General features: G+C 42.6%; 1 protein-coding gene across 4 annotated transcripts in view; it reads left to right on the forward strand.

The window, feature by feature from the left end:
• The window catches only part of LOC116986719 (suppressor of tumorigenicity 7 protein homolog), a 139,998-nt gene that overhangs the window by 78,603 nt on the left and 35,198 nt on the right, over nt 1-26,197 (forward strand). For all 4 annotated transcript variants that reach the window (XM_033042316.1, XM_033042318.1, XM_033042319.1 and 1 more), the window contains one exon: nt 297-399. In XM_033042316.1, coding sequence (XP_032898207.1) covers nt 297-399 — 103 coding nt within the window. The remainder of the gene's footprint in view (nt 1-296; nt 400-26,197) is intronic.

Raw genomic sequence — 26,197 nt, forward strand, 5'->3', positions numbered from 1 at the left:
TGATTGGTGGTGGTCGGAGGGGCCGTAGGTGCAGATTGGCAGCCACGCTTCCGTCAGTCTGCCCCAGGGCAGCTGTGGCTACAGAAGTAGCTTACCACCACCGAGTGTGACTGAGGAGTGAATGAATAATGCGATGTAAAGCGCCTTGAGTATTAGAAAGGCGCTATATAAATCCCATCCATTATTATTATTATTATTACATAAGAATAAGATGTATATGATTGAAGCATTTTCAGGTTTTGATTTATAAATGTGTTAACTTTACACTGACGTGCATTTTGCTTGCCTGACCATAGGTTTTCACCAGAGGCAGCCTCTCGGCGAGGACTCAGCACGGCAGAAATGAATGCTGTGGAAGCTATACACAGAGCAGTGGAGTTTAACCCACATGTGCCAAAGGTAAATACCAGTACCAGTTGGTTCAATTTATTCAGATAACGTAAGTAGGAACACTCAGAGTCTGAATGTTGTGGATATCAGCTGCACTGTTGAGATTCAGTACTGCCCTGAAAAAAAAGAGAAGTTACATGGGAGCGAGCCCCTGTTTTAATACTCAGATAGAAACACCCTTTTGTTATCTTACTTTTAAAAGACAAGACTCTCTTTTGCTACTGCTTTTCTACCCCATCCAACACCACCAGTGTGGTTGTTATTGATTATGCTGCTGTTCATGGGACCTTTCTCTACATAAATTGATCGTTGCAAATCCTCAGGACATGAAAGGCACTGTTAACGCAAGTGCTTTCTTAGTATTCAACTGTCGATTTAGTAAAAAAGGGTAACAGGCTTTCAAAATAGAATTGGATAGGCACTAGAGTGAAAATGACTTACTGACTCTGAGCCAAATAATTTCCAACTGTACTGTAATAGTTCTACAAAATGATTGTTCATTTATATGTAGAATTCAACAGCTCCACAAGTATAAATGTCAAGTCTTCAGAGCATCTCATCATTGCAATGTTGTTATAGATTTTTTGATCTATATATTTCCAAGTTAAAGTGACATATTGTTTTTTTTTTTCTGTTTTTCCTTTTCTCGTGAGATATGCAATGCAATAAAAGATAATTTAAGTTTTATAATGGTTTGAAATTTCACAAAGCAAAACCAAAAAATCATTAACTCGTATGGTACTTCACTTTAACATGCCCCTTGGAGTCATAAATCCAACTCGCACAAATGATTATTAATGAGAACATTAACGTGCGAGTCTGTGGAGTGTACCCAAGGTTAAGGGAGTAAAGCTTGCACTTCATGGATGATTCTTGACAACGGCTCATGCAGGCATTTGCTGCTTTTTATTCCCAATCCTTCTTCTGCATTCTTTAAAACACGAAGCCTTAGGGAAAGAACAGGGTGTTTTTGAGCGAGGCTTTTACTGCAGACAGGAACAACATGTTCTGAGAGGGAGAAATTAAATTTAAAAAAAAGTAGTCATTAATCAAAATTGTTATCCAATTAAATTCAAAATGTAAGTTAATTATGTGAGAACGAATTGGAATTTTAATCACATTTTGCTTTGACAACATCCAGATTAAAATATTTTTTTTCAAAGAATCAGCATCTTGTGAATTGTTTTAATTTTTTAAAGGATGTTGAAATGGTTGTAAAGTCAGCTTCTAGTTCAATTTAATTATTTTTTTAGCATTTCCTTGTTAAGTTCTGAGATAAGTGAAAGAACAAGGAGAGTTCTGAACATAGAATAGAATAGTTTCTTTATTGTCATTGTAACATGAACCATGTACAACAAAATTTAAAAATGTCAGCCAGTCAGTGCACCATTCAAACATTTCTAAAAGCTAACGATACATACAAGGTAAAATATTAAAAAAAGATAAACAACTAACATAAATATCATGTAAATAGCACGCATAAACACCCAACCCTACATCCTTCTGTGGATTTCACAGTGTACCACAGTCCCTTAGTATGTATCGCCCCTGCGTTCCTTGGCGGCTACATTTAGTGCCTTTAGAGCAGTGGGGTAAAAACTGTTTTTAAGTCTGTTTGTCCTTGTCTTTGTAGATCTGTACCGTCTGCCTGACGGCAACAGTTCAAACAGGGAGTGTCCGGGGTGGGAAATGTCCTTTATAATACTCTGGGATTTTTTGATGCAGCGGGAACTGTGTAAGACTGTAAGTCCTCCAAGGTAAGGAGAGGGCAGCCGACAATCCTCTGGGCGTTGTCAATGGCCCTCTGGAGCGCTTTCCTCTGAGCCGCTGTGCAGCTGGTGTACCACACGCATACACAGTATGTTAGGATGCTCTCAATGGAGCATCCTCTTATGTTAAAACATCTTCTGGTGATTGAAATTTAAAAAATGAAACTTTACTCTTGTTTGGTGTTTTCACTGTCACTCTCACTTACTTTAGCAATGTGTTTGAGCCAACACCTCATATTTATCTGTGTTTGTCTGTAAATATTTCTACTTGATTAATCTGGAAAGCAAATTGTGATGTGTGCATAGAAGTAGCATTACATAAACCCCTCGAAATTTAATTCAGTTTAGTTTATTGTCACATGTACCAAGGTACAGTGAAAAGCTTTTTATTGCATGCTATCCAGTCAGTGGAAAGACTGAAGAAGGGTTTCGGCCCGAAATGTTGCCTATTGCCCTCGCTCCATAGATGCTGCCTCACCCACTGAGTTTCTCCAGCATTTTTGTCTACAGTGGATAAGACAATACATTGATTACAATTGAGCCATTTACAGTGTATAACGGAATAATGTTTAGTGCAAGGTAATATGATATGTTTTAAGCTACAATTTGAGAGGGAGAAAGGAAAATCGAAAGTGTCAGTGTTACAGTTGAATAAAGGGGACTATGGAGGCATGAGGGAGGAGCTGGCCAGAGTTGACTGGAAAGATACCCTTGCAGGGGTGACAGTGGAACAACAATAGCAGGTATTTCTCAGAATAATACAGAAGGTGCAGGATTAGTTCATTCCAAAGAGGAAAAAGATTCTAAGGGGAGTAAGAGGCTTCTTCTTCTTCTTTCGTGTGGCGTGCACAGCCTAAAGTTGTTGGACAACTTGTACTATTTGATCTTCCGTTTGTGCACGTCGAGTTGATCGCATTAGTTGAAACAGGGTGGACCACATGAAGGTTGCAATCTTCCACCCCAGGAGTAAGTGGCGACCGTGGCTGACAAAGAAAGTCAAGGAAAAAGGAAAGTATAACATAGCAAAGATGAGCGGGAAGCCAGAGGATTGGGAAACTTTTTAAAACAGAAGATAACTAAAAGGCAATACGGGGAGAAAAGATGAGCTACGAAGGTACGTTAGCCAAGAATATAAAGGAGGACAGTAAAAGCTTCTTTAGGTATGTGAAGAGGAAAAAAATAGTTAAAACCAATGTTGGACCCTTGAAGACTGAAACAGGTGAATTTATTATGGGAAACAAGGAACTGGCAAACAATCTTCCTGATATACTAGTGGCCAGAGGATCTAGGGTGACGGAGGAACTGGTGTTGGATAGACTGATGGAACTAAAGGCTGATAAATCCCCAGGGCCTGATGGTTTGCATCTCAGGGTACTTAAGGAAGTGGCTACAGAAATCGTGGACACATTGGTGATCATTTTCAATGTTCTATAGATTCAGGATCAGTTTCTGTAGATTGGAGGGTAGACAACGTTATCCCACTTTTTAAGAAAGGTGGGAGAGAGAAAACAGGGAATTATAGACCAGTTAGCCTGACATCAGTGGTGGGGAAGATGCTGGAGTCAATCATAAAATATGAAATAGCGGCACATTTGTATAGCAGTAGCAGGATCGGTCCGAGTGAGTGTGGATTTACGAAGGGGAACTCATGCTTGACTAATCTTCTGGATTTTTTGAGGATGTAACTAGGAAAATGGGCAAGGGAGAGCCAATGGATGTAGTGAACCTAGACTTTCAGAAAGCATTTGATAAGGTCCCACATAGGAGATGAATGTACCTGGACTTTCTGAAAGCATTTGATAAGGTCCCACATAGGAGAATAGTCGGCAAAATTAGAGCACACGGTATTGAGGGTAGGGTACTGACATGGATAGAAAATTGTTTGGCAGGCAGGAAACAAAGAGTAGGGATTAACAGAACCCTTTCAGAATGGCAGGCAGTGTCTAGTGGGGTACCGCAAGGCTCGGTGCTGGGACCGTAGCTATTTACAAGATACATTAATGATTTAGATGAAGGGATTAAAAGTAACATTAGCAAATTTGCGGATGACACAAAGCTGAGTGGCAGTGTGAACTGTGAGGAGGATGCTATTAGGATACAGGGTGACTTGTACAGGTTGGGTTTAGTGGGCAGATGCATGGCAGATGCAATTTAATGTGGATAAATGTGAGGTCATCCACTTTGGTGGCAAAATCAGGGAGGCAGATTACTATCTAAATGGTATCAATTTGGGAAAAGGGGAAGTGCAACGAGACCTGGGGTCCTTGTTCATCAGTCACTGAAAGTAAGCATGCAGGTACAGCAGGCAGTGAAGAAAGCTGATGGCATGTTGGCCTTCATAACATGAGGAGTTGAGTACAGGAGCAAAGACGTCCTTCTGCAGTTGTACAGTGTCCTAGTGAGACCACACCTGGAATATTGTGTGGCGTTTTGGTCTCCAAATTTGAAGAAGGACATTCTTGCTATTGAGGGAGTGCAGCGCAGTTTCACGAGGTTAATTCCCGGGATGGCGGGACTGTCATATGTTGATAGAATGGATTGGCTGAGCTTGTATACATATAAGATTATTAAGGGATTGGACATGCTAGATGCATGAAACATGTTCCTGATGTTGGTGGAGTGCAGAACCAGGGGCGACAGTTTAAGAATAAGTGTTAGACCATTTAGAATGGAGATGAGGAAAAACCTTTTGACCCAGCGAGTTGTGAATCTGTGGAATTCTCTGCCTCAGAAGGCAGTGGAGGCCAATTCTCTGGATACTTTTGAGAGTTATGGGCCTGTCCCACTTAGACAAGTGGCACACACACACACAGACACAGACACAGACACAGACACACACACACACACACACCCCCTAGGCGGACATTTAATATTACCTTTTGGTTGTCCTTGGTTCTCAAAACTACTGCCTGTTTTTTTTTTCCCCCAATGAGCCAATGAAATGGACTGGTCAGCACCGGCTACAACCTACGAGAACCTTCGACCTCCTGGCAATCCACTCGGACGTCCTGGCGACCCACCTACGGCTCGAGAATTCTTGGTACTCTCCATGGCGGCTTCATTCTAGTCGTCGTTAATTTTTCAACATGTTGAAAAATTCATGGCAATCATAATGAGGCCGCGACTAGTTCCCAGAATGCAGGAACTCCTCACGACCATGAAGGCGACTCCCCGGCAACCACCTGCGAACATGTGGCAACCATGTGGCGACTGCATAGTCACCTGCAGTCCTATAAGTGGGACAGGCCCATTAGATAGAGCTTTTAAAGGTAGCGGAGTCAAGGGATATGGTGAGAAGGCAGGAACGGGGTACTGAATGTGGATGGTCACCCATGATCACAGTGAATATTGGTGCTGGCTCAAAGGGCCGAATAGCCTACTCCTGCACCTATTTTCTATTGGCTAAGCCAGTAAAGTCGGATCAAAGATAGTCCGAGGGTCACCAATGAGGTAGATAGTAGATAACAGACAAAGGAAAATGGATGGAATCAGAAAGTGATGGTGAATTGTTTTGTCAGAATAGAGGAGAATTTTCATTAGCGCTTCCCTGGGGTTGATACTAGGGCCTATGTTCATATAATAATGATCTGGCATTGGGTACATGGGCCAAAATTTCAAAGGTTGCAGATGGTATAAAAGTTGGAAAAATAATAAAGCCAGGATGAGAAATGTTGAACTTTTGGTAGAATTTTGACCTTCTCACTTTTCTGACTTCCCAGTCTGCCATTATACCAAAATCAAAATGCCCTGTGCACTGTGCAGCTCTCCCCAGATCACTGCAAACCTCAGCGAAGCCAAGCTTTTGAACATCTTATAATATCTCCATGTTTATGTATATATTATCTGATTTATTTTTTGTAAATATTCCACTGCATAAATGTAATTTATTTGCTAATTTAAATTGGTTACATTAGATAGACATAATGGAGTGAAACACCAATTACACAATGACTGAGTGTTATCCACTGCTCTGTGTGCAAATATTATACGTATAAGACTTTAATTGTTCCAGCCCTGGTGCATATGGTAATTATACACTGGACCTAATTCTTGATGTGCACTTTCCCACGGGATTACACGATTAGATGAGCTCCTCTCCTTGGAATATTTTCCTATGCAACTCATCTTTGGTCATTTATTGAATTCTGTTGCTCCCATGTTTCAGACCGTTTTTAAGGGATTTAAAAATTCCCCATGTTATTTCTGACTGAAGCCCCACACCTGATATTCCTGTATCTGACCTCCCTTTTCAGTCTGCCCCAAGTGAAGCTGGTGAACTTGCACCTGCTCCGTGTGCTTGATCAACATTACAAAGGTATTTCAACATTTGGCAGTTTTCAAAGACTTTGCTTTGCAAAATTAGTCAGAGTATGGATTGAATCAAGTTCTTGCAGCAGAACAAATGGGTTGTGTTTAGACATTTAACCCCAAAGAAAACTCTGCATTCTATGCCAAGAAATATCATTTGTTTTGATCCGTAACCCTGAAACCATTGCTAACTTTTGCCTGAAGGAGTAATATTCATGGAACTGGGCCATGTTGGTACATTGTGGGAACAAGGGCCTGAGTAGTACAGTACTTTCACATAAATTACGATGGGAGAACTAATGCGATGAGATAAAATAACCAAAGATATTTGTTTTGTGTGTTGAGCTGGCTGAAGTATTGACTTAGTGTTAACATGGCAAAGAAAACAACCTCCATCTCTGTTTGTGTTGATTTCAGCTTTTCCATCTTATATTCAAATCACTTCATAAACTCGGTCTACATTTTCCCAGTGTGCAATCCAGTCCCTAACGTCCTCTATTCAAATTCTGGAAACTGCATTGTCTTATAATCCTTGAAAGCGATTGGTCCAGATAGACTTCCTAGATGGCATTACTGAAATTGTGTTCCACTCAACTGATCAGAATCTTCACTGACGTCTACAACTTCTCACTTCAACAGTCTACTTACCCACCTTTTTTCCAAGAAAGCCTCTAACACTTCAGTCCCCAAGAAAAGTAAAGTGATATGTCTCTTTGGTTCTGTCTTCACAAAGATAGACACAAACAATCACCCAGAAGTACTAGGGGACAGAGGACCTAGAGTGATGGATGAACTGAAGGAAATTCACATTGGTCAGGAAATGGTGTTGGGTAGACTGATGTGACTGAAGGCTGATAAATCCCCAGGGCCTGATGGTCTGCATCCCAGCGTACTCAAGGAAGTGGCTCTAGAAATTGTGGACACATTGGTGATAATTTTCCAATGTTCTATAGATTCTGGATCAGTTCCTGTGGATTGGAGGGTATCTAATGTTGACCCACTTTTCAAGAAAGGAGGGAGAGAGCAGGCAGGGAATTATAGACCAGTCAGCCTGACATCAGCGGTGGGAAAGATGCTGGAGTTGATTATTAAAGATGTAATAGCGGTGCATTTAGATAGCAGTAACGGCAAGTCAGCATGGATTGACAAAGTAAAATGGACAAGGGAGAGCCAGTGGATGTAGTGTACTTGGACTTTCAGAAAGCCTTTGATAAAGTCCCACACAAGAGATTAGTGGGCAAAATTAGAGCACATGGTATTGGGGGTAGGGTATTGACATGGATAGAAAATTGGTTGGCAGACAGGAAACAAAGAGTAGGAATTAACGGGTCCCTTTCAGAATGGCAGGCAGTGACTAGTGGGGTATCGCTAGACTCAGTGCTGGGATCGCAGCTATTTACAATATATTAATGATTTAGATGAAGGGATTAAAAGTAACATTAGCAAATTTGCAGATGATACAAAGCTGGGTTCCCCATGTTCCCGATGTTGGGGGAGCCCAGAACCAGGTGCCACAGTTTAACAATAATTGAATTGAATTGAATTGAATCCTTTATTTGTCATTCAGACCTTTCGGTCTGAACGAAATGCTGTTGCCTGCAGCCATACATGTAATAATAACAACACACAATAAACACAAATTAACATCCACCACAGTGAGTTCACCGAACACCTCCTCACTGTGATGGAGGCAAAAGTCTTAGAGTTACTGTCTCTTCCCTCCTCTTCTCCCTCTGCGCCGAGGCGATACCCCACCGGGCGATGGTAAGTCAGTCCCGCGGTTCAAGCTCCGCGTCCCAGGGGTGGTCGAAGCTGCCGCCCTCCAGTCCAGCGGACGCAGCTGTTGCAACGGGAGCTCCGGAAAACAGGCACCAGCCTGTGACCTGCGAGCTCCCGACATTGTCATCCACTGGCCCGCGGCCGAGCCCCGGATCCAGGTCGCCGCCGCCAGAACGCCGCCTCGGCCACCGGAGCACCGTCTCCGCCCCGCACCGGTCCGCCCACACGGCAACGTCTCAGTCCCGCACCGGGCTGCCCCCACGGGAGCGCCTTCCAGCCGGGACCCAGGCCGCTCACACGGGAGCGCCTTCCAGCCGGTAGCCGTGCCGCCCGCATGGGAGTGCCTCAGCCCCGCGCCGTCCGCCCTCACCGGAGCGCCGAGTCGTGCCGCAACCCGGACGTCGCCACAGCTCGAAGACGGCCAGCCTCGCGTTGGTGAGTCCTGGCTGGCTCTACCTCCGGACCCTCGAGGTCGGTCACAGGTTGGAGGCCGCCAGCTCCGCCATTAGGCCTCAGCGCAGACGGGGGAAGAGAAGGGGGATACGACAAAAAAGTCGCATTCCCCCGACAGAAAGACCTGTTTCACCCTCCCCCCACACACATAACACCACCTAATAACCAAAAAAATTACTAAACTAGATTAAAAAAACAACACAAAAAAGTAAAAACAGACAGACTGCAGGCGAGCCGCAGCCGTATCACAGCGCCGCCACTTCCGGACTTCTGGAAAGCGGTAGTCCATTTAGAACTGAGATGAGGAAAAACTTTTTCACACCGAGTTGTGAATTTGTGGTATTCACTGCCACAAAAGGCAGTGGAGGCCAACTCACTGGATGCATTCAAAAGGGAGTTCGATAGAGTTCTTAGGGCTAGCGAAATCAAGGGATATGGGGAGAAGGCAGGAACGGGGTACTGATTGTGGATGATCAGCCATGATCACATTGAATGGCGGTGCTGGCTCAAAGGGTCGAATGGCCTACTCCTGCACCTATTGTCTATGTATGTATCTACGTATGTCTCGATGACTATGACCAAGTAGTTCTAACATTGACCATAATGAAGTGCTTTGAAAGATTGGTAATGGCCCATGTCTGCAGCAATCTTCTGGACTATCTAGACCCCTGTAGTTTGCAAGGTCCGGTTTCCTCCCATACTCTAAAGACATGCAGGTTTGTAGGTTAAATGGTTTTGGTAAAAATTGTAAATTGTCCTGAGTGTGTGTAGGATTGCGTTAGTGTGCGGGGATTGCTGGTCGGCGCGGACTCGGTGGTCCGAAGCGTCGGTTGCTGCGCTGTATCTCTAAACTAAACTGTTGCTCCTCAGGGATGTGTGTTCAGTCCTCTGCTCCCTATATACCTGTAACTTTGTGATCGAGTACAGCACCAATTGATCTTAAAGATCTTAAAGTTTGCTAATGCTACTACTGTTGTCAGCCCGATCATCGACAGCAATTACTCAAAGTTCAGTAAAGTGATTGGGAACCATGTTATAATGTCTGAACAACCTAGCCCAGAACGTAATCAAGACAAAAGAATTGGGATTGACCCAAGGTTTGAATACAATCCTCTCCTCATCAACTGAGCTGTTGGAAACTTGGCTGACAGCTTGAAGTTCCTAGGTATTCATATTATCAACAATCTAACCTGGTCCTTTCACACTGATGTGGTGATCAAAAAATTGCATGACACAATTGCTTTCTTTGTCCATGAGGATTCTCTCAAACTTCTACAGATGCGCTACAGCAAGTATTTTGATAAATTACATCTCAGCCTGGTATAGGAGGTACTCTGCTCTTGACCAAGAGGTGAACACTGCCCAGTCCATCACAGGCTTTCACCATTTTCTTCCTTCTGACCTAATATGAAGCATAGTCTGTCCATTTACTTTCACAGATGCTGCCTGACCCCCTACGTTCCTCCGACACTTTGTTTTTAGTTCAAGATTACAGCATCTGCAGTCTTTTGTGTTTCCATCTTCACAGTGTGTTGGCTCCAGAATGCTGGAAGTATCACCAAGGATACCTGCCACTCCTTTGGTCTATACTACCTTCTGGGAGAAGACATCCAGAATTAAGAATGTGTTCTTCCATGTGGCTTCCCGAATCAATCACTTCTTTCGCATCCCCTTCCTGGAAATGCTGCCACGGACCATTATTATTAACTCTACCTCATTTGAATATTCTGTGTTGCACTTTAATACATTTTTTTACACTATTTCATATTGCACTACAATCTTCAAACCATTCTGTTGTTTGTTTTTATCGCATCTACTATTACCGTTAGTTATGTTAGTTTAGCTAGTTTATTGTTACATGTACAGTGATACAGTGAAATGTTTGTTCTACATGCTATCCAGTCAAATCACACCGTGCTTTTGTACAAATTGATCCCCTTCTGGATAGCACGCAGAGGGTCATCATGTCCCGGCTCCATTTTGCAGCCTCTAGGTCTCTGAAAAGTCTGACCTTTTATGCTGTGAACTTCATGTGATCCAGGAATTTCATTGCACCCTCGTGTATGTGATAATAAATTAATCTGAATATGAAGTAACAGTTGTTTGTGACCTTTAATTTAAGAGCACAATTTTTATATGTTAACGTGCACCATTGGAGGCTGGTCTTTTCAAACATTCCACTCCTGCTGTAAGGGACGTTCTCACCTACATCTTGCTACAATTCTCTGGCCATCGACAAATTTTGGCTGATTGACTACATTGTCGCCCTTATTTCCCCCTGCTCTCCTTGACTCGGCCACAGTGTTTCATGTAAGGTAACTTCACTCAATATGGCTTTAGAATCAGACTAGGAATCTTCTTGAACTGTGTAGCTCTTTGACAATTATCAGTTCACAGTGATACTATTTTAAAAAAATTGCCTTTTGTGTGCACTTCGTCTCTTTGGGTACAATTACCGAATCATAGAACTGTAAAGGAAGAGGTGAAGGTCATTGTGCCTTCGGTACTGATCCGGTACTGCTCCCACTGCTCAATAATGTAGGATCTAGGGGAACCTGTTCTTCTCTTTCAGTTTACATTGATTATTCACATAGATTATTGTTCACCTATAGCTTATTTAGGTGCACCTATTTTGTTCACAAAAGGACATCCAGCTTTTCTTCCCCTCTCCCATACCCCCCCCCCAATCAGTCTGAGAAGGGTCTCAACTTGAAACATTGCCTGTCCATGCCCTCCAGAGATGCTGCCTGACCCACTGAGTTAATTCAGCACGTGGTGTCCTTTTGTGTATTAACCAGCATCTGCACTTCTTTGTTTCCCCACTTATTTTGTTTCCTTGACCGTTAATACTCTAGCCTAACAAAAACTATCAATCTCACTTTAGAATTCCTCTACTAACCCTCCGGCCGTAATAACATTTTGGGGTGAAGTGTGGGGGTTGGGTATTTGAAAAGCTCCAGAACTCCTCAGTCCTGTATGTAAGGAAGTGTTTACCAACATCACCTCCAAATCCTTTAATCACTTCACATTTCTCTGTTGATCAGCCTTTCAATCTGGAATTGAGACATTAAAAGGAATACTAACTGAGATAATCAAGATTATTTGAAATATATTAAAATATATATTGATATTTGCAATATGTTAAATAACTGTGTAGTTCCAAGCAGGAAATAAGTTTTGGAAGGAAATGCTGCTGTGCAAAATCTCTTCCATCGTTTAACAATATGGCAGACGGTTTCTATGAGGACCAGCAGATGTCAGCTTTGAGCTATTTGTCTCATCTAAATCTCTATGGTATTAATTGTCCTGAGCTGCATTGCTTGGATCTTTACTCTGTTGGTGGGAAAAAGTCATGTCAAGATTAATTAAAACTTTTAACTCTTGTGATGCATTCTGGAACCTTTACCTTGCTTTGGGGGAAAAAAATTAGAAATGCTTGTGTGTGGGATATTTTTTTGAAATTTTCTGCTCAGTTAGAACTATGTGGGTGAATTTCAGAGAACCCAACATTCAGAGACCAAGAAAGGAGGTTAATTTTTGAATGTATAGACTTTTATTGTAAATGATAATTCCTTGTTTTTTTTTTTTTTTCATTTTTAACATAACCTCATGCCCATATTGCTCGTGTGTCATCAGAACTGGAACAGGCCCTTTGGCCCACCCTGTATATGCTGACCTTCGAGTGCCTTTCCATATTAATTCAATTTACCAGCACTTGCTCTTGTAGCCTACAATGCCTTGGTGATGCAAATGCTTATGCAGATGCTTCTTAAACTTTGTGTGGGTCTCTGCCTTCACTAATCCATCGGGCAGAACATTCCATCTCAACTTGTGCCCTTTGGTCTTAAGTATATCTGTCATCAGAAAATGTTTATACTCTATCTGTGACTCTTTATAATTTTCGATCCCTCCATCAGGTGATCCTCAGCTAAAATACTAACCCAGTCCATCCATTCTTTCCTCATAACTAAACTCTTCCATGCCAAACAACATCCTGGTGAATCTAAGATAGATACAAAATACTGGAGTAACTCAGCGGGACAGGCAGCATCTATGGAGAGAAGGAATGGGTGACGTTTTGGGTCGAGACCATTCCTTCTCTCGGGAGATGCTGCCTGTCCGGCTGAGTTACTCCAGCACTTTCTGTCTATCTTCGATTTAAACCAGCATCTGCAGTTCTTTCCTACACACCCTGGTGAATCTCTTCTACATACTTTTCAGAAAGATCGCATCCTTCCTACAGTGTGGCAATTCAAACTGCACATCATTTAACTGTGGCCTAAGCAATGTTTTATCAAGTTGTGCCAATGCCTCCCTGCCTTTATGTCCTTCCCCTAAACAATGAAAACAAACGTCCCAGCGCCCTGTCTATCTGTGCTGCCACTTCAGGCCTTTGGCCATGTACATCAAGGCTGTTTGTTCTTCAATGCTGCGATGTGCCCAATCATTGATGGTGCATGTCCTACCCCTATTTGACCCTTGAAATGCAGGAAACATTATAGAATTGCGCAGCAAAGGTAAGCATCAGGAGTTTGGCTTCTTTAGTCAGGATTTGGGCTGACTAAGAAAATTTGGTCATAATCTTTTTTGGAGAGCTTCCACAAGATAAGAACATATCGTTACATTCATTTAATATGTCTCAATGCAGACCTTGAGAAAACAAATTGTCTGAAAGAATTTTTTAATTGTAATTTTTGTGAGTAATTTTATTTGTAAGACATGTATGCACGAAATACAATTTACCTTAGCTGGTGGGTCGAGGTTATGATGAGACATCCTCAATGCACAAAGTGAGTAGAGAGTGAACTCTCTATGAACCAGTTTTAAATTTCTTGTTATAACTTCAACCTGTTTTCCATAAAATTGCATCTGCATGTTAAAAATCCATTCTGAAAACAGAATTTATAGAAAAAATAATTATTCATTGCAGCATTATTGGCATTATGTATAAATGCTCAAAATACACTTTCCTGAGGGAAATTGTGTACAGTAATGGGGTACATGGGAATGATTACTGCCGCGTAATCTAATCAAGCCGCTCCAATTCTGTCATGAACGGCCACTTGATCCCTTCCGCTGGATTATTGGCCTGAAGTTGGTCTGTCATATCTTTTGTTGTTTATTACGTGTTGTTTTAATTCTGCTTTTTTTTAACTTGGCGGCAGTAGCTCATTAGAGTGGACGCCAGCTGTCAGTACATGGAATGGGCTCAGCCGCACTGTTGGCACTGAATCAAAAACAAGCTCATTTAGACTGCAGTGGAGGGAAGTTTGGGCAATAGAAAGATGTACTGGCAAAGTGCAAATTAATTTTCTTGTTCTGCCGTGAGGATGAAATGCCAAGCTCATTTATATATAGCTATCCTGTTGAAGTTTTAAGCAGATTGGATGCTAGTGTTATTTTATGGGAGAGAAAGCGTGCTAATTGCATCTTAATTGAACAAATCGGACCCAAGTCATCAGTGTTTCATGTAATGTGAGAGTCCACGTGTCCCCATTGAAACCAATGGGGTTGAGATGTAGGCTCACTTGGACTTTAAAATGGGGTAAATTTAGCACAGAAGATGCATCTTGCTGAGTGATGTTTCCAGCTGCAGAATATAGCAAAGGTTCATTGTACGAAAGCTGTTTTTTTTTTCTCTCCATTGCTATAAACCGATGTTCCTTCTAAGGTTATTTCATTAAGTAATTGAAGTGCTTTTCCCTGTAGAGTATGTTGTACATGGTTTTATGGATGATTACAGGGCTTACAGTACTGCATTACCCCCTCACTCCCCTCCCGTCCCCATGGGAAAAGTAGATAAATGTTCACAATTCAAAGAAGATATAGGCTTCTTCAGATCGGTTTTGAATTTCACAAGGAACAAAATAAATGGGAATTCATGAACTGAATGGACTTCTTCATATATGAAATTCTGTGCTTTAACTTTCTTTTGGTAGTTCTCTTTACAGTCACTCAGACTACAAATCCACCAATTCAACCTTATTCTACACTGAATGCGGGCAGTTAAAATATCGACAGATTTTTTGAGGCAACGTTTTGCACTGAGCACAGACACAAAATGCTGAAGTAACTCAGCGGGGTCAGGCAGCATCTCTGGAGAAAAAGTAGTTTCAGGTGACATTTTAGGTCGCGACCCTTCTTCAGACTGGGAGTCAGGGGAGAGGGAAACGAGAGATATGAAAAGGTACAGAGAACAATTGAATGAAAGGTATGCAAAAGGACAAGTCTTCTTCTTCTGTCGTACTGTGGCGGCTCCCAAGGGTCGGGCCATCCCAACTATCAAACCCCTCGGCACGGGAATGGTTCAGTCCAGAGGCGGCCCTTAACCAGAGGGATTAAAGGCAAGGGTTTGGGTGCCATCTTTCTCTCATGGACTTCCCTGCTACCTGGAAGGACATAATAAAAGGTACCTCTGGAAATACCTGGCTCCTCGCTTTCATTTCGGGACCTACGCCCCACAGTATGTCTTTTAGACCTGCAGCTCCGTTGAGGCGAGCCAGGCCAATGTGTCATTGATTAGGTCAATCAGACCTCGTCGTTCACCATTTGGTGGCCAGTGTTTGGGGCAACTGGCGACGAGTGCGCCTCAAGTCACGGCACCCCTTTGCCACACAAGCCCAAGAGCTGCTCTGCACAAAAGGACAAGTGAAAGCTGGGACCTGACCAGTATAAAGCCTCATTATTACACCCTTCTAGTCCCCTAAAAATCAATGCAAGCATTACCATCTTCATCACCGTCAACACAACCTGCAAATTAACCTTTTGGGAATCCTGCACCGGCACTCCTAAGTTTCTTTCTCCATCTGATTTCTGAATCCTCTCTCCAATTAGAAAATAGTCTATCCCTTTATTCCTTCCAGTAAAGTGCTTTACCATACACTTTGCACCGCTGTATTCCATTTGCCACTTCTTTGCCTACTCTCCCTGCCCAAGTCCTTCTGCAGACTCCCTCTACACTATCCACCCCTTCACATATCTCCGTATCACTCACAAGCCTGGCCACAAAGCCATCAATTCCATCATCCAGATCATTAAGATATAATGTGAAAAGTAGCGATCCAACACCAACCCCTGCGAAACACCACTAGTCGTCGGCAGCCAACCATAAAAGGCCCCCTTTATTCCCACTCTTTGCCTTTGCCAGTCAGCCAATCTTCTATTCATATTCATACCTTTCCTGTAATACCACGGGCTCCTAACTTGTTTAGCAGCCTCACATGTGGCACCTTATCAAAGGCCTTCTGAAAATCAAGTAAACAACATCTACTAACTTTCCTTTGTCAATCCTTGTATTGGTTTATTATTAATTAAACACACTGCATGTTATCCAGCCATATCATACTATATATATGCCATGCACGTGCAACTGGTAGATCATTGTCCTATCTGGGACACATGACAATAAACTCTCTTGACTAGATCAAAGAGAAAAATACTGGAGTGCAGTAAAAACAGCATTATAGCTTTACAGTTGCAGAGAAAAATCCCAATGTCCACAACGAGGCTGGTTAAAAGATCGAGGATGCACCCTAGGTTACTTGAACACCGTAAGGAGCTGTTCCTGAATCTGGAATATGCGAAACTTCACTGGGATGGATAGATAGAATGAGTGGTCAATAACTTGGCAAATGGTGTTGAATGTAGGAAATGTTTGAGGTCATGTAATTTGGAAAAGGATTTGAAAGGCAGATTATTATCTAAATGATAAACAACTGCAACTGAGTGAAGTTCAGAGAAATCTAAGTGTTCTTGTGCATGAATCACAAAATGTTAGCAGGCGGGTGCAGCAAGTAGTTAAGAAAACAAGTAGCACATAGCTCTTTATTGCAAGTTGGAGTTTAGATTCAGATTTATTATTATTTGCATCAGGGTGCAATGAAATTCCTTGTTTGCACGAAGCTCATAGAGTAAACAGTATACACGGCAATGATAGATGCAAGAATAAATTGTAGATACAATGCATAAATAGGAATGGACAAGTTTTGTTGCGATTGTACAGGGTGTTAGTGAGGCAACGCCCAGAGTACAACACCCAGTTTAGGTTTTCCTACCTAAGAAAGGATACTGAAAGTAGTCCAAAATAAATTCACCGGGCTAATCACTGAGATGTGAGCATTGTCCTCAAGAGGCTAATGAAGAAGGCCCTACATTTTTTTGGAGTTTGAAAGAATAAAGGGTTATCGTATTGGGATGTATAAGATCTCAAGAGGCCGAGACATTGCTAGATATTGAGATATTTTCATGAGTGGGAGAGTCATGAATGCGGGGACAGAGACTCAAGAAAAGGGACTTTATTTCAAACTGCGGTACATAATCATTTTTTTTTTTTTCGAGGGTGGCGAATCCCATCTCCTATAACCTCATGGCTAATTGATATTGCAATAACTTCAGTCGTCAAAGGTAGAATGGATGAAACTGGACATTTACAAGACACAACAAAATACTCTACCATTGCAACCGTCTCTGATGAAAGGAATTTTGTCTCCACATGCTTACAAGGTGCTTAGTTAATCCAGCTGTGAAACTGTTTTCAGAAAGCACTGCTGCTTGCTTGATATTGCTGGAGCTAACTATTCATTTCAGTCGTGGGTTTTTTTCCCTGCTACTCATTGCCAGTCACAGATCCCTTGCATGATGTGCCTTATTTTTGCAAAAGATGGTGTAATCCGCTGTGTAGAAGTCACAGCAGGAGCTGGGGCTCAACATCAATAGGGCTGCCAGCACCTGCGCCTCAATTTAAGCTGGACCCTCTCCTCCCCAGCTTATTCAATGACCAACAGCAAATTGGTCTAAAGAGAATTATTTGATCCACCTTACAACTAATAGCTTCCAGCTTTAACTTATGTTGCACAGGCAGAGCACCACACTCTTCATCAGCTTTAAAGTTACACCGTACAAAATGCTGCACAAATGCTATTCAGGACTTCCATTAAATTACCCTGTCTACTGAATAATTTTGCTTGGTTATTCTTGTTGAATGTAGAATTTGTGTAAAGCAGCAAGTGGCTAAGCACATCAGAAAATTGTTCATTTTATAACTCTTTAACTTTTTGGTACTGGTAAAGCTGAGGTGTGACAAAATAAGATTACATTCAGTAGTTATTCACATGAATTATGTTCACAGCACAAAATAGGAAATGCACATTTGGTGCAAAATGGGTAATGTATGATTTCAAATTGCAAGTTTTCAAGTTATGCTTTGCTCAGTAAATTGTAATGTCTGATTTGCTAATTGTCGTTTGCAAACCTCTTCCTATAGCTTTCACGGTGACCCCAAACTGTTTGTTCCAGGGCCGCCAATTAAATAACAGTGCGAGCATCAATCTCCACTAAACTTGATAGGCAAAAGAGCCAAGGGGATATGAGAATTCCTCTTATGCACTGGCTTGTTAGTATCATGGTTGCATTGTCTGAATAACCAATTAATGGCATGACCCATCACAGCATTGATGTACAGAAGGATCTTGAGTCCAAGTCCATAATTCCCTGAAAGTGGTGAAGAGGGAATGTGGTATGCATACGTCGGGGCCTTGAGTATAAGAGTCAGGAAGTCTTGATGCAGCTTCATAGGGCTTTAGTTAGGCCACATTTGGATTATTGTGTTGTCCCATTACAGGAACAATTAGGATGCTTTGTATAAGGTGCAGAGGAGGTTTCCTGAAATGAAGCTTGGGTTAGAGGGTATTAGCTACAGGGAGAGGTTGGACAGACTTGGATTGTTTTGTCTAGAACTCCAGAGGTTGCGGATGTCCTGATAGTGGTATATAGAAATATGAAAGGAAGGGTAGACAATCAGAATCTTTTTTCCAGGATGGAAAAAATAAAATACTAGAGGGCATAGATTTAAGGAGAGTGGGGCAAAGTTTAAAGGAGATGTGCAGGGCAAGTATTTTACAACGGGGGCGAATGCTTCGATTGTGCTGCCGGGGGCGATGGTCGAAGCAGACACATTAGTGGCATGTAAAAGACTTTTGGTTAAACGTATGGATGTGAAGAGAGATGAGTTATGTGCAGGTAGATAAGTGATGGTGTTTGGCATCATGTTTAACACAGATATTGTGGGCCAAAGAGCCTGTTCGTGTGCCGCACTGTTCTATGTTCTAAACAAATAAGAAAAAAAGTGAACAAGTTGCTTAACTTTGTCCAAGCTGGGCAATGTTGCTTGATGTTGATGGTGCTACTTTCTCAATGGTTTGATTGACTGGATGTATGGGCCAGGATACACATTTGACTGGCTGAAAGGCTATTGAGTAGTTGGAAAATAGAGGGGGAAAAAATCATGTGCCATTTTCCCATTCTTGTCTTAAGCATAAAATGGACTTTTGAATTGAATTGAATTCCTTTATTGTCATTCAGACCTTTCAGTCTGAACGAAATTACGTGCCTGCAGTCATACATACAATAATACAATAATAGACAACAGAACACACAGTAAACACAAATTAACATCCACCACAGTGAGTCCACCAAGCACCTCCTCACTGTGATGGAGGCAAAAATCTTAGGGCTGCAGTCTCTTCCCTCCTCTTTTTTTCTCCCCCCAACTTGACCACGCCGACCAAGATGCCCCACCTATGTTTGGCCAATATCTCTCTAAACCTTTCTTATCTATATAGCTGCCAAATGTATTTTAAATGCTGTCGTGGTACATGCCTCAGCTACCTCCCCTGGCAGCTCAGTCCATATACCCACCATCCTCTGTATGATAAAGTTGCCCCTCTGATTCCTATTAACTCTTTCCCCTTTCACCTTAAAACTGTGTCCTCTGGTTCTTGATTGCCCTACTCTGGATAAAATACACTGTGCATTCACCCAATCTATTCCTGTATGTGGTAAGCTTTAAAAAAAATGGATGAGAACTGTACCAGAAAGTTAACAATAATTTTGGTCGTTGTTGCATTGAAAATATTCCATTAAAACTATTTATTGAGTCATGGGTCCAATTTTTGCATTGGTCCTATTTTAGATTCCAATTCTGATTTTGAGATTTGAAGGCCGTTGTTTCCTCAGAGGCTCCTGTGGTTAAGTGTGAGGATTTGACCAAACAGCCAGAGGATCCAGGTTTGTCAAACTCAAATCTATTCTTATGGAGTTAAACCATACATAGTCCTGAAAAAAAAACGTGCTTCAGGGTTTCCACTAAATAGTTCCCCACCAGGCGCCGGGCCCGAGCGAGGCTGCGGGCGGGAGTGGACCCGAGCGAGGCCGAGGCCAGGCGGACGCTGAGCGGGCGGGACCACTCTCCATGCAGTGGAGGGCAGGCCGATCGTGGCTTCCCACCCACCGCATGACAGGCAATCGGGCCGGGGAGACGGAGAGAAGGTCGTCCCCCGTGACGGCCAGAGATCGCCAGGTGGGGTCGGGATCACCAGCCATGAAAAGGAGTCAAAATTCCCTGAGTCCCTGCAATCGACGGAGGAATCGCAGGTCTCCATAAACGGCTTCTCCCAGAGGGAGTAATGGCTGCCCGGGCCACCTTCCCATCGCGCTGCCCCGTGCCCGTTGATAACGACCGCTGCCGCCATGTTCTAGAACTTCAAGGAGCCCAGCGGAGCGCGCAGCACGACCTGAGCAGCAGTTTAAAAACGCTAAGTGACAAATTTAAAGAAGTGAAAGTTAAGAAGCCAAGAAGTACAGAAAACAGAACAAGGGTGACATCAATCCTTTGGGACGACAGATGGCACAATGGGCTAAGTGTTCGGCTGGCAACCGGAAGGTAGCCGGTTCGAATCCCGCTTGGAGTGCATACTGTTGTTGTGTCCTTGAGCAAGACACTTCACCCACCTTTGCCTGTGTGTGAATGTGTGTGAGTGACTGGTGGTGGTCGGAGGGGCCGTAGGCGCAGATTGGCAGCCACGCTTCCGTCAGTCTGCCCCAGGGCAGCTGTGGCTACAGAAGTAGCTTACCATCACCGAGTGTGACTGAGGAGTGAATGAATAATGCGATGTAAAGCGCCTTGAGTATTAGAAAGGCGCTATATAAATCCCATCCATTATTATTATTATCAATCGCAGCGCGAGCAACGACAGATAGTCAGATCCATTGTGACGTCATCAGCGAGACTATCTCGTTTATTTTCTAAGTTATCTGAGATTTGTGAATATTTTCATAAATAACTCGAGAAATAATGCATGAAATTTTCAGATAAGGCGATCTTTGACATCGTGGCGTAAATCTCTTATCGGCATATGTAAAAATTTCACCGTTAGCGCGTCGTGTTTTCGAGATGTGAAACGCACACGAACATCACACATATAAATACACATTTAAGATCAGAGTTTGATAAGTATAGAGATGAATACTACTTTATTATGAATTCCATCCATGTTCTCCAGGGATGCTGTCTGACCCGCTCAGCTACACCAGTACTACACCAGGCGCCGACCTGTAGGGGGTATGGCTGCCTAGCCTGCAGCTGTCTGTTTTTTTTCATCTTTTTTCTTATTTTTAGTTAGTTTAGTGTTTTGTTTTTGAGGAGTTCTAGCTTTTTTATGTGTGGGGGAGGGGGGGGGGAAGGGGGAAACTGATTTTCCGGGTCCCTACCTGGTTGGAGATGCAGCTTTTCTCCGGGCTGCACTTTCGACCCGTCCTCGCGGCCTACCAGCGGGCCTGGAGCGGCGTTTCCTGAGGGGGCCGCCCGGGCATCGGCGGCGGCTGTGGAGCTGCGGGTCCGAGGAGCGAGGGGACCGCCATGAGCCTCGGCATCGGCGGCACCGGCATCGGCGGCGGCAGAGCTGCGTGTGTGAGGATGGCGGTGCAGCGCTGGAGCGCATTGCGGGGCGGGTGGTGCCTTGCCCGGGTCGCCGCGCTGGAACTCCGGTGAGCTGGGACCGGCGTTAAAAACATCGCGGAGCTGCGGGCGGCGGCACTGAACTTACATCGGGAGCCTGGGATCTCGCGACGAGATCGCCAGTTGAGCTCCATTCGGCGCGGCCTTGTCGGCTCCGGAAGCCACGGTCTCGAGTAGGGAGGCGGCCGTTCCAGGGTTCCCAAGCCGCTGAGAGGACTCTCCCGACGCCGGAACACCATCACCAGGCGAGGACGGCCTGGAACATCGGGCCTCCGTGAAGGCAACTGTGGAGGCCTCAATAGGCCCGACTATGGGTGAACATTGGGGATGGGACTGGACTTTGTGCCTTCCCCCATAATGGGAACCATTGTGGGGGGATGTTTTTATGTTTTTATGTTGAAGCTATTTATTATTGCTATGTTTGTATTCTTTTTTATGTGCTGCATTGGCAAAAAGAATTTCACTACACCTAGGTGTATGTGACAATAAATTCAACCTTTCAACCTTTCAACCATATTACAATGCCCAGTCTGTTCACACACAGAATCCAACCAAGCTAATTTCCCATATAGATGACTACAGGAAATGTAGGTAGAGAGTGAGAGTCATAGCAGATTTTTCTTACCTCCCAAATCCAGATGTGTAGTGAAAATTTATGGCACCCTTCAGGTTGTCCTAGCTGAGGTCAGGATAGCCTACAAGTAAAAATCTAGAACCTTTCCAGTTTTTAATCGCTCATTGTCCTTTCAGTTTTTCCACTGAGCCACTGTGGATTTTGCGGACATAAATTAAATGGAATATTGCTCTCTTAAATCATCCATTAATTTGGTACAATCTAAATCACCATCTTGGAGGTTATTAGCATAATCATCATTGCTCGTATGAAGTACAATAAGTGGAGAATTATTCATTCCATTACTATCAATGCAAATAAGGTTTATTTTCTTGCTAAGATATGTACCATATCAGAACAGAAACAGAGGAATTATTGTCACGGTCCCATTGGGAATACCTTCGCAACAGGGGCTGCAGTGATCAAAGTGATGGCTAATCCTCAACATCTCAAGGCCAGGGGCGAAATGAATTTTATATATTAGCTTTGTAATGATAAGATTGAAGCATTTTTTTTAAATCTACAATTTGAAGGTAGCTTTTAAGCTTTTTAATGAGTATTTTATTTCAACATTGGCAACAATTCTATCGACCATCCTCTAGTACCTTTGAGTATCCCATATTAAAAAGCCATTCTGGCCCAGTGAGCTGCAGTCCCTGCAAAGACTCTTTATTTAGCCTCAATCCGTCTACTCTTTTCTTCCTTGAGTATTTTCTTGTTTCTTCCTTGAGTATTTATCATGTTTCCTCTTCATCTAACCTACCACATACCACATTCCATATTCTTAACATGCTGTGGATCAAAAGGTTTCTCCTGAATTCACTTTGGATTATAGGTCACCCTAATTCTGATTTTGCCCAAAAATATATCTACCAAATCCTTTTACTAGCTTTGGAGACCTACCTTCTTTCTGGAGAAAAGTGACCCTGCATATTCAGTCTTTTCTGATGAGTATGTTCTCTCCGTTCTTTGATTATCCACATAGATCTTTTTTGCCGCTTCTTAAAAAGCTTTCATAATCTTTTAATATGTATTGTATGTATATGTACGTGTGTCGTATTCCTTATCACAATTAACACCCAGATTGTCATCTCGTAGTGGAATCTCGTAATGTCTTAATGATTTGAGGAGAGTATGCATTAATAAAAAAATGATTTGTACTCAATGGAATGAAATTGATTGGTGTTGCCAATTGATGGGAAATCAAAGTCGGCACAGTGTAAAATGACATGTTGTTCCATGTTATTGCCAAAGACCAGTCTTGTGTACTTCCCACTAATCCCTCACCATCCTAAACTGGGAGATTAACAAAAAATAAGGAAACTAGAAAAGGGAACAAACAATTAGAAACCTGACTATGTACATGTAAGCAAAGTGCACGTCATTGACACAGTATCACACTCGGTGTTTTCTCAGAGATTTATTCTTTTTCCCTAAACTATATGTCTGTTTATCACTGACTTTTCAAGGATGTGAAAATAACACAGTATGTAAGAGGTCATGAGATATGGCCTTTGGGAGCCCCTTTTGGAGGCTTTAGACATCTGTGGTAATAAGGTATATAGTAGGGAAGCAGCAGCCTTGAGAGTCAGAGTGTGGATTTGAGTGTCTAATCTTTGACAAATACAGCTGTTTCATTAAGTAGATATGAATGACTATAACCTTGAGGGGTCTGTGTTTATCCCAGTGTGTGCCCATCTCTCAAAACAGTGTTAGCAGAGAAAGCTAATTGCGGAGTGAAATTGGTTGTTGTGTGCATGACTGATCAAGCACTGCACCTCTTGGCTGCAGACAGGCTCAGATAGTGTGTCGTACTCTTCACCCACTGTGCCTTTAGGGAGAAAAGAGCTTAAGAGGGAGAATGTGTTTTAAAATAATATATAACTCTTGTGTATAAATGCATATGCACAATATTACAAATATTTTAAATGTTACCAGTTGGATTTCCTTTATCTTGTGATCTCAGTGGATGTTTTTGCTACTGATTAAATCAGTAACTGTAAAATTGGCATTCTTATCGTGTTAATAATTCAGCAATTGAAGTACATTTTTTATGAGTGGTCTAATATATTTTCATAAATATTCCACAACCCCCTTTGCCAAGGTGCTGTATTTTGTTTTTCACAGTTGAGCCTAATTAAGCAAATGTATGAGTTTTTTTTGGCTTCCGTTCTCAAGAAAATGGCATAATGCAGTCAAAGCCACAATCGCTGCAAAGCGGGTGAGGAGTCAGACCAGAGGTCAGGTATTCAGGCAAGCTTTCCCACAACAACTTAAATGTCCGTCAGTGATCCTTGCTCTGTAAAACAGACTGAAGGGGGATTAGTCAGGATTAGCGTCAGTATTAGCCACCTGAGTGTAGGTCTTAATGCTCCAAGGGAACTTACTGAGGCAGTAAATCTACTTTATCTAAAGGGGTCTCAGAAACCTTGAGTGCATTCCTTAAGAAAATGAATCTGGAAACTTCTCAGTGTGAAAAACGGATTAGTAAATAATCCTATCGTTTGTGACATTTCCCAAAACAAGATGCATTAGTCAAAATCAAAAAAGCTATAGATGCTGAAAATCTAAAATAAAATCAGAAAATGCTGAAATACTCAGCAGGTCAACAAGCAAGCTGCATTGGTAGAAGGAGAAACTGAGAATATTTCAGGTCAAAAACCCTTCATCTGAATTCTGGAAGAGAAATGGCAGTGAACTCGACAAATAAAAACTTTTTTTTCAAACTTCGGATGCTGGAAATCTAAATTAAAAACAGAAAATGCTGGAAGTACTCAGCAGGTCATGCTGAATCTGTGGAAAGAGAAACAGAGATAACATTACAATTTCAAGACTCTTTATGTATTATTTACTGTCGATTTTGTACTTTTAATCAACGCATCCCGCCCCCACAAAACCAGATCTAAAGCAAAAAAAAACATGTTTGAAATTTTAAATTAAAAAAATATATATATTGGAAATGCTCAGTAAGTCAGGCAGCATCTTTGGTGAGAGAAACAGTTAACATGTCCGGTTGATCACTTTTTATCAGACAGACATCTGCTGAAATGTTTGACTGATCCAAATGAAAAATAAGTTGTGAATCGTTTATGTGATCGGACCAAATGTTAGCTCTATATCCATGACCATTCTTAGACAAGTGGCTCAGTAACGTTTTTATATAGTGTGTGTTTAACCCAAGGTACTTAAAAGGTAAATATCAAACGACACTTGATGCTGATACTAATTTAAGTATTTAATCCAGTTTTTTTAAAATGTGGAAATAAAAAGTTATTTCATGGCATTTCTGTGTGCTTGTTGCAAAAATCGCAACTGTGTCAATAATTGCCTCTGGTTGTAGGTTGTGTGAAATCAGTTTGGGGTGAGATGGTGAAAATTGCATAGTTTGGATGAAATTATTGTAGCAAGTCTTCAAGGTTCTGAGCAAAGATACTACAGCTCCTCTAGTATCTTTGGTTCTGAGAAGGTTCTGAAATTGAGTGGAGACGCTTCATTTGTGGCCTCTTGTACATTGGCGAGATCAAGTGTAGACTTGGCGACCGTTTCACTGAACACATGAGCAGGGATGTAATGCTGAGGCTTTATACGACACTGGTCTGTCCGTGTTTGGAATACAGTCTACACTCATTATTACGAACCTCTATAATGGATTTCAGTTACTGGGGACTGAGACACCGTTCCAGATGGTGGCTGGTGGGTGACTCACAGTGCAGGCTGGGCGGAGGAAAGGTGGCGGCAGGGAGCGAGCAAGCAGTAAAATAACTCTTTAGGAGCATTGCATTGGGCATGGGTCAATGGCTGCAGCAAAGCAAGGTCCTGGGGTGTTGGATGTAGACGCAGCACATGTCACTGATCCTGCGTCGCCCTGGCAACGTGTGCCTCGCTCACCAGGTAACAGCGCAAGGCTCCCATTGCACCACTTCTGCCTGGTTACCCAACAAGCTGGCATGTTTCCAGCTGCGGGAGCGGAGAGAGCGAGCAGTATGATGGCGACGTGAGTCCTGGACCCGTCTCTAGTACACCGCGTGGGCATCCACGGGGCTGTACGGCATCCCCGACCTGTGAATCACCCCTGGTTTATTCACGGCGCCA

The sequence above is a fragment of the Amblyraja radiata genome, chromosome 24, assembly GCF_010909765.2.
Source record: "Amblyraja radiata isolate CabotCenter1 chromosome 24, sAmbRad1.1.pri, whole genome shotgun sequence".
Lineage (NCBI taxonomy): Eukaryota > Metazoa > Chordata > Chondrichthyes > Rajiformes > Rajidae > Amblyraja > Amblyraja radiata.